Source organism: Spermophilus citellus, assembly GCF_964194105.1.
Source record: "Spermophilus citellus genome assembly, chromosome: 3".
NCBI classification, from domain to species: domain Eukaryota; kingdom Metazoa; phylum Chordata; class Mammalia; order Rodentia; family Sciuridae; genus Spermophilus; species Spermophilus citellus.
In genome coordinates, this window is record NC_138184.1 from 163,003,394 (window position 1) to 163,015,815 (window position 12,422).

The window sequence follows — 12,422 nt, forward strand, 5'->3', positions numbered from 1 at the left end:
TTTGTTTTTCAAATGTTATTCATAACCAGACACTTCAGTCAATTTAAAGTAAGTGATAGAATTAACTGTGTTGAACTGATTCTCTGACATTCTGTGAAGTATTTTTTATGTACATGGTTGATAAAAGAGAACACGTAAAGCCATGACTTTAGGTGAGGGAAATTTGTTGATAGTACAAGAAGACAATTTAATGAGCTGCTATATAACCACATACAGTAAGTATTAATTTATTATTGATGTAAATGGCTACTTTATTTATTTATTTGCTTGTTTTATTTACTACCACTTAGACTGGAGTACAAATATTCCAAATTGGTAATGACAACTAACTCAAAAGAGTGTGAACTCCCAGCTGCAGACAGTTGTGCTATAATGGAAGGAGAAGATAATGAAGAGGAAGTTGTATATTCAAATAAACAGTCTCTACTGGGAAAACTCAAATCTTTGGCAACAAAGGTGAGAGTAGAATTTTAGACTGGAATTACTGAGCATTTATAAATTGGGGCCGTATTAGCCTAATAGCATTCAAGCAAAGTTCTGTCATTCATCATGTTTATCTCTCAGTGGATATGTATCTAACGGAAACACTCTTAGAAGTACATGATGTAAATACAAAAATATTCACTGCAGGACTGTTTTTAACTAGTCAACAAAGTAGAATCAACTTTATGTACCATCAATAAGGAGTTAGATGAGAAATTTTTATATATCAAAGTAATGGAATATTTTATGGCTCTATGGCTGTTAAAAATTGAGATGTCTATGTTTTCTGATAGTAGATCCAGGATAAAGTAAAAACAACAAGTAAACTATCATATTTATGTTAGCATTCACATAATAAACATAATAACAGTAGCTGCTTTTTGAGATTAGGGAAATAATGAGAGTACATAGTCTTTGAAGTAGTACCTTTTTGTAATATTTGAATTTTCACAAAGATAATGTGTTATCTTATAATTTTAAAAAACAAAATATTAGGTTAATAAAAGATCTCATCTGTGTCCATACTTTTATTTTTGTGTTTATTTTATAACAAAGTTAACTTACATGGAGAAAACAGAAGTTACATAAACTGTTGAGGTGTTTAGGATACCATCATGTTTTTCTGATTTGGAATGACTACTGTATCTAAACATAATGTGAAACCTTAAATATTATGTGAAAACACATTTTATTGGCATTCTTCACCCTTGACTTAAGAGATATAAATGGCCAATTTACCCACTCAAGATTAAAAATTAGAATGAACCAGAAGAAAGCAAATACATTTTGAATGATTTTTCAGGAAGATAGACAAAACACATAAGATTACATTTATAGAGCATTTAGAGTAACTATCTTCTTTTTATTATTCTAATTTAGGCACACAAACATAGGGGATTATATAACAATATAATAAATAAACCATTTTCCCTTTCTACAAATGGTTATTTAATTTTAATTTTTTATATGGGAGTTTAGGGAAGGTACTATTGCTATGGAATAATAAATACATAGTGATTGCCAAGAACTGAAAATTTTATCATACTTGTAAACTAGCAAGTGACTTTCATGAATACTTAAGAAGTGACAAGACTCCTAGATAGAGACAAAAGACAGTTTAGTACTCACAGAGAGATACTAGACAGAGATATCAGTTTGCAAAGTGCCAGTTCCCACAAGGCTGTTTGCAGAGGAAATAATAATACTTAGTTCAATTACAGGAAAGAAACTCAAAGCTTTGGAAATCTGAATTTTCAGAAAGGGTAGTAAGTAAGTATGCCCATCCTTTGTCTCAATGGAAGCTATTACCTTTACTTTACTTAGACAGGTAGTGAGCCTGCCCTTTACTCTTAAAGGAGACAATATTTATATCTTCGGAGACTTTTTTTTTTCCAGTATGATGCTGTTATCTTTATTTTTCAAGTTTAGTTTTTCCCCTCCCAAAGCTCACTATCACACCTTGTGGATGGGCTGTATTTCTGGCTGCCCCCACCCCCCTTCTTTTTTTAAACTCCTGACAGTTCTCAGGGGCACCCAAGGGAAGCCTCCCCAGGCCTTGTTAATTACCAGAGTCATCCTTTCTATGTAACAGCCATCTAATCGCAGCCTCCCTTGCCAAGAAATGAGAGAAACATTTGCATTTGGAAAAGCCAGCCCCAACATGTGATGCATGTTAAGAACCACTGCCTCCCAGAGTCCTCATAAGTGTTCCTCATCTTCGTTTGTTTTCCTTTTTTTTTTTTTTTATTGTTGGTCGTTCAAAACATTACATAGAACATTACATAGTTCTTAATATATCATATTTCACAGTTTGATTCAAGTGGGTTATGAACTCCCATTTTTACAATATTTATATCTTCTGAGACTTTTTTTTTAATACAAAGAGTCTTAAAATACAGTCTAAAACAAAAGGAAACCAGTGTCTTGCTCATGAGATGTGCAGAAATGGAAGAAACCATGGAGAATTATCTCCTAACAAAATACAAACCTCATTTATCTACCATCTTGGCTTCTGATGAATATTCCCTTTAGTATGGAAACTCCACGTATTCTGATTAGCATGACTGATGGAGGCCAAATCTGGTCAATTTGCTTCAAACAACTTTTAAATAAAGCTAATATCAATGGGACATCATGAAGCAAGAAGAAGCCAACTTGAATTATTAACCTTGTTCATACCCACAGGGTCCCAGACCTAATTAGCTGAACAAGTGCCATAAACTTTTAGGGTCCAGGTTAGAAAGCTAGGTGGCTTTCTCCTTGAAAGAAGATTTGACCTTTTTACTCTTGGGTTGACCTTTCTACTTAGCCTGAAACCTTTCCACTGTCACCAAGTTGTTTCCACCATAAGATTTAGATGGAAGGGGCTGGGATTTTGACTCATCTGTAGAGCACTTTCCTATAGCGTTTGAGGCCCTGGGTTTGATCCTCAACACCACATAAAAATAAATAAATAAAGGTGTTATGTCTATTTATAACTAAAAAAATATTTAAAAGATTCAAGTGGAAGAAAGATGGAAATTTCAAAAACTAAGAGACCCAGTATGCTTCCTATGTCTACATGGGCCCTGTCAGGGGATTCAGTGAGCAGCTTACTCAACTAAGTGGTAATTATCCTCTTGATCTGGAATCATAGCAATCCAACAAGACAATTCAAGTATATCAGTGCAGGTACAACAGTTTATATTAATGACTGCACAGATTTTTGTTTCAAGTCATCAAGGAGGAGGTATAAGGTAATTATATTGTCCATAACAACATATGGAGAATGAGTTAATGTTGCCCTAAATGCCTTCAATGGATGAGGTGATATAATTGATTATTTTTGCCAAAGTTAGGGATGAATTTCATACCCCTTTTCTAATTGAACAACTACCCATTCAATGAGTGTAAGTAGTATTATTCACTAATTTTTGAAAGATTCTTTGTTATCTAGGGGTTACATGATTTATTGTGGATGTTTCTCTCAAGATGAAAATTTGATATGACTATTTCTAAGGTACAAGCCACTATATTTTTAGGCTAAAATAAGGTAATGCCTGGTTTCCACATAAGAAGTACAATCCTGGAGGTGTGCATGCTGCCTCTGGAAGGAAAGTTGTATTTATAAATGTTGGGGACCCTAAGTGAAACTTAAATCAGTCCAGCAGCATAGGTTGGCAGTGCCTGAAATATAAACTTCCTGAATAATAAACTTTAGGGTTTTCAGTTCATCCCAAATAAGTGTGTGTATTATCAATCAGGAGACTGCCTAAGGGTAGTCAGTTCAACTTTTCCTGCTTGTCCATACTACAAATGGGGTATCACATTTGTCTATCCATGTGATGAATGAGTGAAGGCTATGGGATTGGAGGTGTTGATTGATGTTATTCTGGAGCAGAAGCTGGGGCCATCCCCTGCTACATCTGATAGATTTATTAGTAAGCTATCTTACAAATAATGGCAGTCAAATTGTGATTAGAGCATATGGTGGGTATGGCAGATCCAGAAATCAGTTAAATTAAAGCTCTTTGCAACAATTTGAGAGAGCCACATATGGGCATTTTTCTTCATAGCACAGTGACAAGATGGCTCTGAAAACCAGATTATTGCTAGTGTCACTCCTTCCTCATCCCTTTCAGTGTCTAAGGCATCTCCTTCCAAGTGCCCCATTATCAGACTGTATTGTTATCTCCATCCACTGCCACCATCCCATTTCTGTTTTTACAGATTCACCTTATTTCTGCTCATCCTCCACTGACACCTAAATTTAACTTCCAGAACATTCAGGTTCAAGAAGGACAAAGGCATTTTAAAAAAACTTTGGAGACCTAGTGTGTGCCCCACTTTTGTTCATGTGGGCCATAATAGGGAGGCTGCTTAAGCAATATACTCTATAATTTGTCATTATCTTTTTGATCTAGAATCATAAAAATTCAACAAGACAAAATACAGGTGGTGGTTAATTATAATTATATTCAAAAATTCTAGGCTCCCTTTGAACTAGGGCTATCTCTAGAGGTTGTACCCAGGCAGTATAGGATTGCTATTGAAATAAACTTTATATAGTTTTGTTTCAAGGGCAAAAATAATAAGGTTAGAGTTAACTGATAAGTGGTGAAGCACAACCAGTAGTCCAAAAAGTGGTCAAAGGTATGATATAATCAATTACCCAAGAAAAAAAAAACTGATCAAATTTTGGATTCTCAAGTCTGGTAAGCTGTGGTGCCCTCTATTAAAAAAAAAAAATAGAGTCCTTTTGCTTTTTGCCCAATATATGATGACAAATGCATTAGACCCATAAAAGGGTGAGATGACGACCTACACAGCATTTGTGGCAGTCTGTCTTGTGCAGACTTTCTCAGCAAATTGATTCTATTTGATCTTTTCGTAAGATAGATCCTTACTGTGGTTAGCTCCGAGTAACATATATGATGTGATCAGAAGCAAAGATTTATTTCTGGAGTCTGTGTCCGAAAAAAAGGTTGACTTGAATATGCCAGTCTGAAGTTTTTCAAGTGGCAGACAAAATAGGTCATTTTTAATAGCTCAAGAAATGGTAAACATATGAAGTTTATTAAGAGAAGTATTATCCAAATTTAAGAAAATGCCTTGGAGGTCTACCCACTGAACAGAACAATCTTGTCAGTTTTTAGTTATGTATATACGAGGCTGAGATTAAACATCTGAAGCAGCCAGTGGACACCATTGGGTTTCAGGTCAACTACCTCTACAGTGAACAGGCCCAGACAGGTAGTAGCAATTTGATGAATCAAGTGTTCCACTGAGCCAATGGATTTGTTTGGAGCACTAGAGTAGGTGATAAAATTGCCTCCAAAGGGTTTGCTGCCATATTTTCTTTTGAGGTGGATGTCACTGAGAACAGACCAGCTACACTTGAATATTTGTCATTTATCTTTGAAAAATCTAAGCTCATTGGGCCCTTCCCATGTTGTTGTCCCACTGTAAATGAAACTTATTCCAATATATAGTTATAAGGTTTGCATGGGAATAATATTCAGTTTTAAATAAAGTTCAGTAACAAACTAATAGTTGATCTTCAAAAGGACTGTATTTGTCATCTATGTCAAGGAGTGATGAGTTTAAAACCCCACAGGGGGTTTCTGGGTTGAGATTGCCTCCCACTGTCAGAGTCTACAAATGGCAAAATCATTAATCACAGAGAATTGTATCACAAAGTTGTTAGAGTTGTAAGGTCACAAAGGTAAAGTGTGGCCCAGCATTTAGGACAATTTATAACATATCCTGTTTGGGCCCAATTCAAAGGATGCTACTTTTTGGGTTAAATGATACAAAAGATCAAATAGGATATTCAAGAAAGGCCCATGTTCTCTCTAGAATCAAAGAATCAAGTCAGGAGTTAGACTATTTTTCCTTGACTCCTGAATAGATTCAGCATTACAAAATACACCTACACAGTCCCAAGGAACATTATTACTGGGTCCCTGAGTTTTGTCGTGATTAATCAGCCTCCTCTTCAAGTAGAAGTGTGATAACCCAGGTAGGGCTTAATATTGTTAAGATGGAGGCTTAATATTGGATACCAATTAAATAGTGACCCCTTGGGTATCAGAAGGCATGAAATCTTGTGTGAAACACTAGCTCATGCAGAGGAGTAAGAGCCACTGGGGTGGTCTACTAGCTCTTCTCTAAAAGTGACTGTTCTCGATCAGGAGAATGTTATCAAGTACTTATTACATATAAGATCAAGTCCGACTGTATGTTCAGACAAAGAAGCAACAACAGTACTTTGAATGTGCAGATTTAACTTTGCCTGAGGTTACATTGTTTTCCCTTTATTGATCCTTGCTCACATCCCATTATTTGCATGGCCCTTTCTTCCTACAGGTTCAGTTAGGATGATGACTTGGCTGCTTGCTATCAAAAGAATCCTATTTGAGAACCCCCTCTCCAAGGTTTCCTAGCTGATTCAGATGGATGTGTATGATTTTTAAACTCTCTTGGTTACAGGAAAACTTCGGTTTGTCTGCTGATCACCTTTCTTCTTGAAGCCGCTGAAATCAGGATAGATGGAGATGGAAAGATTAAGTATAAAGAGAAAGAGAATCTCTGTGTCAGCAGATATGACTTTTGCTTTTGAGAAGCACATTTGCTGCTCATGATTGAACTAATTGGTTTAGTTTTTGTCTACCCAGAGTTTGGGGTTAAGGTTATTATTATTGACATCATTTATTTCAGCTTTGGCATCCCTTGACTCAGAGACCACATCAATATTTCTTTCAGGGTAACACTGGAGGTTTCATGTCCTTTTGTTGATCTAGACTTGGCTTATATATTGGAACCTTCTTTAAAAGAGAACTTATCCTAATCCAGAATATTTCTTGCTGGGTTGCCATATATCTAAGTTAATGCTTAGTTTTAACAAAGGATAGGAGAAATATCCAGGGTGCAGCTGACCATGCTAATTTATCTAGGTTCCTTTGGGTCAGTTTCTATTCTTCAGTGGTCTTATTTCACCTTGGAAACTCAATTGTGGCAGTAAAAGTCCAAATAATAGTTAGTATCTCACAGAGTATTCTTATGTAAATTAGTCTCAGGAAACCTCTCAGAGAAAACAAAGCTCTGTAATTATAGTCAGGAACCACTACAAAATTTCTGAGCCCTTTATCTTTCACTTTTAGTGTATCTAGGTTTGGCTTGATAGGTGGCAAGAGGTGCTGAAACCTAAAATGGACTAGTTGTTGCCATTCTTTCTTAATATTCATTAAGCCCTGACATATCCTCTTAGCCAAGACTCTAACAATTCACCAGGTTTCTGTTCATAAATGGTTTCCATTTTCTTCCCTTTCTTATTCATTGTAGGTACAAATCTCTATAACTTTTATCTTAAAAGAGTGAATTCTTATTTTATTATCTGGTTATTCCATGGGGAACTTCTCAGGTGAATTGCCTGATTAGTTAGGAAGTCTTTCTATCCAGAGGAGAATTAACAACATTCAGAGCAGTTTCCAGGAAGCTGAACTGTAAACCCATTAGTCTGCTTCCCGTCTTCCTGCAACCACCTCCCAATTCCTCTTCATTATTGGAAGATAAAATGAGGGATCAATTATTGCCCTTTTTGACCAGAATTTGGTCAGCATATTTATTACCAATTTCTATGGCTTCTAAGTAATTCTTCCTCCCTCAAATCTTAGGTGTGAAGCTATCATCTTTCCTCTTCTAGAAACCATGTCTCTGTCGTTTACCCATCCTCATTAGCAAAGCAATGAAAACTCTGAAGGTTTTGAAAATTTTCTCTACTTGTAGCCAACAAATTGGTCTGCCATGGTTTCATGAGCCCTTTAGAAAACAAAAGTCTCCTGATTCAAGCATAAAACAGTTTATTATTCATAACAACAATAGTATACAAAATATCACTGTTTGTTTTGGTTCCTCAAACCTTACTTCCCACAAGAGTGAAGTGAAGAAGACTAGATGACAGAATGGATTGTATTATAGAAGAGCAACCCATGGGTTGTGGAGCCTGAATCTTTTATTATAGGCAGTAAGTATGTTTGCTATTTTCTCCACACGGGGAGGCATTGTCTCACCTTTCAGGATAGTAAGTGAACTTTTCCTTTGCTTTGAAAGGAGACATTATCTATCATCCAAGGTTTTTGTTTTTGTTTTGTATTAACATCTTTGAAAGTTTATTTAAATTAAGGGGCATTCTGTGATCTTCTTCACAAGATATGTAGAAATCCATGGTTAAAACTTCAAGTGTCAATTTAGACTTCTCTGTACTGATTTGGTCCTGTGAGTCCCCATTTGTAAGGACATTATCTTATAATAATGTAAGGAATATTTAGGTACCAGGGAAGTGTTTTAAGAGAAAGTAATTCCTAAGCTGAATCTTAAAGAAAAAATGGAATTGTTCAGAGGAGAGATGTTAAATGATGTATAAATTTTAAAGTATTTCCTAATATTACAGTACTTCCTCTGTTGTTATAGTATGACCAGAGCATTTTATTTTGAATAGCAATTTTAGCATAATAATTTTTCTTTTTTAACTCTTTAAAATTAGATTTTAGCTATTACATAGAAGTTGAAAAAAATAAGCAATAATTTTTAGAAACTACCATCTAAATTTTACTATGCTTGCTTTGTTATTATATGCATCCATCTGTCCATCCCTTTAACTATTTAACAATCTCTCTGCATTTTTTTGATGTTTCAAAGTAAGTTGAAGACTTTGATATACTTCATAACCAAACACTTCAAGATACATATCATTGATTAGAATTCAATATTTTAAGATTTCTTTATGGTGGAATGCATATATCACAGTATACATATAATTTGATGAATTTTAAGAATGTATTTGCCAATACAAATAAAAATCCTAACAAGATATGGAATATAAGCATCCCCTGAAACTAACCTTGTGTCCTTTTGCATGCTGTTAATCCCTCTTCTCCCAAAGGAAACTACTATATCAATCTTTGAAACCATAGATTAGTTTTTAGAACCTTATATAATTGCAATTACATGTTTTTTCTTTCAGTCTTTTATATATTTTTGAGATTCATCTACCTTGTTCTGTTATTCAGTAATGTTTTTCTTTTTATACAGGAATAGTAAGCTATTGTATGGATATAATATTTTTTGTTCTCTTAAAGGATACCTGTGCTATTTACAGTGTTTCACTATGAATAAAGCTGTGAATATCATTGTGGAAGTCTTATTATGTGTCACATTTTTTATGCATGATTCCAGAGAGCAGAAATTTTTTAAACTGCCGTATCATGTAGGATTTATCTTATGTATTCTTGCTTTATCTTTATATTCTTATTCATATTCTAAAGGCTATACCTTACTTCATATTTCCTTACTAGTTCACTACATACAAACATACTTATATATGTGTTTATTTTTCTTGATTTTCCCCAGCAATTAAAAATTATTCAATTGATTTTTTTTGTTTCTTTTATTTCTTTAATCCAGAATCATTTATGACATATATGAGGTGACATGCTAGGTTTTGGGGATATGTCAAATTAGCCATAGTTTCTTATCTCAGACACTATCTAGAATATTGTGGGAAGACATATCACCAAGCACCCAGAGAATCTTCCAGTATGGCAAGAATAAAGAGTAGGATCTATTGGAGCACAGGGGAGAGGGAGTGCAGTAGCGGAGGTAGTAACAAGGTAAGGAGAATCTTTTGGAACTAGTTGGCTTTTGAATAGGCTTTTCAATTTAGAGTTTAAAAAGACCACCCTGTGTGGCATCCTTTTGTGCATAAGCAAACAAAGACCTAGATGGGCTCACTTATTTGTACAAAGGAACTAGATGGGGATTAGAACATCTCACATCTCTGGAGTTCAATCTAGTATTTTTCTTGATGTGAAGTGGTGTTTCAATACATTGCTGTAACCACGGATTGGCAATCCACCATGTATGATGCCTTGGTCTTGCCTTGCAAATTAAAAAAAAAAAAAGTTCCCACTATCAGGAAGTTAACTCCATTAGTGCCACTGCCTAATTATACACACATGCACACACCTACACGTTTATGTGTTTATGTATATACCCTACCATATCAGCAATAGGAGTAAAATCCTGTGTAAACACAGAGGATATGACTCAAGTCCTATGATCCAAACATAACTTGATTAAGGGTTTTCAAGTGTTTTACTTGATAAGTAACCTTGAGGATAACCAACAGGTATTTGCTCAGCTCTCCTCAAGAACATATTGAGTTAAATTTTTTTCAAGAAATGACCACAGAAATCTCATATTTCCTTGTTAGTTCATAGCTGATACTCTAAAGTGCTTTTCTTTGATATGCCCTATCTCTCTGAGGGTAGATATTTTGTTATATTCATTTTTATATCCCTAATGTCTAGTTTTATCCCACACTGCAATGCAAGCTTAATACATATTCCAATTATCAATAGTCATTTTACACAATTGTCAAGGCTGATAAACACTAGACTCCAGACAAGTTTTTAGAGAACCTGTCAGCAAAAGCACTAAGGATCTCTGTAGTCTACTCTCCCAGTGGCCTGTCCTCTCAGCAAAGCCAGGGAAGGAACAATATGTTGGTATTTATCCTATGATTTTCTTTTACAATCCTGTCCCTGTAACCCTAAAGCTCTTGGACTTCTCTCCCCAAGTAAAAGCAAACACAAAAGCAGAAACCCTTCCTGACAGCTATTCAGTGTCTACTTCCTGTCATTTTCTTATGTTTATGCTTCCACTTTAGACACATATTTAGTTTCACCTAGGACTTGTTGACTTCCCGTTTTATTTTATTTTAAAAGTAATCCTAGTTCTCCCGTCTTCTCATTTCAAAAGTCTTCAGAAAACACTCTCTGTTTTAATGATTAAGATTGGGAGAAATTTCACCTTCTTTATCTCTTTTTACCCATTAAAGAAAAATAATTTAATAGGCTACATTTTGAATGTATTGCATGGCACCATCAATGATATATTTGAATTAAAACTTTGAAGCATTATCTAATATGACTTGTTTAATATCTTTAGTAGACATGTACTCAGAAGATTTTTTTTTAAACATGTCTGTGTGCTGGGTGTGGTTGTGTATGCCTATAATCCCAGGAACTTGGGAGGCAGATGCAGGAGGATCGAAAGTTCGAAGACAGGCTAATGAACTGAATAAGACCCTGTTTCAAAATTAAAAAAAAAAAATTATTAACAGAGGACTGGTTATGTAGCTCAGTGGTAGAATGCTCTTGAGTTTAATCCCCAGTACTGCAAACAGACAACAACCTCCCCACTACCAAAACCAAACAATAAAAAAAGTCAGTGAACTCAAATGATCTTCTGACTCCTTTTTTGTTTCTGCTGTCCTTTTATTTTTTTAGCCTCTGTTATCCTGAGATTATTTAGTGTCTGTCAGTTCTATTTTGTCCACAATTAGTCTGGCAAGGTCATTGATTTCAGCATCAAGGTCAGGCGTGCCCTTAGGAAGGCTCTCAGTGGTTTTTTACAGGAATTACAGCTGCATCTTTTGATATCTATTGCAATCATGTGTTTGCTTCTATTTTGGATGTGTCTGTCTTATCTCTTGGGCATCAAAAGCACCCTTCAGGGTAGGCAGGCTATTTGTTTTATGTCTGCCACCTTATCTTAGATGTGAAATCCTAATTACAAGTGGCAGGTATATAGATTCAGATGATTTTTTGAAACTTTCCTTCTGGAAAAGATCCCAAAATTTTACTGGAATTTAAATAAATTTATTTTGTTAATTTTTTCCCTAGGAAAAAGAAGACCATTTTGAATCTGTTCAATTGAAATCCTCAAGATCACCCAATATATGAAGAGACAGTGCTGTAGCCTTCAGACTAATGAACAAAGAAACCGTCTCTGTGGTTTTACAGGACCCTGTGTTAGGGTGTGTCTTCACACCTGTCATGTTGGTGATCTCACAGAGGAAGGCCTTGGCACTGAAATGAGAAAGAGGTTGAAATGTTTGATTGCCTTATCACATGGTCAAGTACCTTGCCAAACAAAGGAAAGCAAATGATTTGGGTCTCAACTGAAGATGAAACTTAACTCAGGAAGAGATTTATCTGTATATACACATAACTGAAAACCAAGTTTAAGCCCACCAGTGCACTGCTGATGCATGCCATATAATTATTGGGTAATTTTTATTCTTTATAATGTCTACATAAAAAGTGTGCTTTGGAGGGCAGATGTGAGCATAAGCCTTGTGATCTTGTTTATGTCTTGTCTTTGTTTATGTTTGGGGGAAGATTTGAAAAAAAATTTAAAGGTATAATTATTTTTCCCATTATTTATTTTCTCAACAGACCTTAAACATCTTTTCTATTAAAAAAAAATGGTGAGCAATGAAAGACAATAAATTTTTCTTTTTACATAGGGCATTTTTACTTGGTTTCCGAAGCTTATGTCATCAGTAATATTTTAGAAAGAATTAGCATGTATTTGGGTTATTTAAACCTATAATT

The 12,422-nt window shown here is 35.0% G+C and overlaps 1 protein-coding gene across 1 annotated transcript in view; it reads left to right on the plus strand.

The window, feature by feature from the left end:
- The window catches only part of ELAPOR2 (endosome-lysosome associated apoptosis and autophagy regulator family member 2), a gene marked incomplete at both ends in the record, with an annotated part of 165,944 nt that extends 154,176 nt beyond the window's left edge, over positions 1-11,768 (plus strand). Inside the window, 2 exons of the mRNA XM_081286520.1 lie at positions 291-456; positions 11,709-11,768. Of these exons, the coding sequence (XP_081142646.1) occupies positions 291-456; positions 11,709-11,768 (226 nt within the window). The remainder of the gene's footprint in view (positions 1-290; positions 457-11,708) is intronic.
- Between the last annotated feature and the right edge of the window lie 654 nt (positions 11,769-12,422).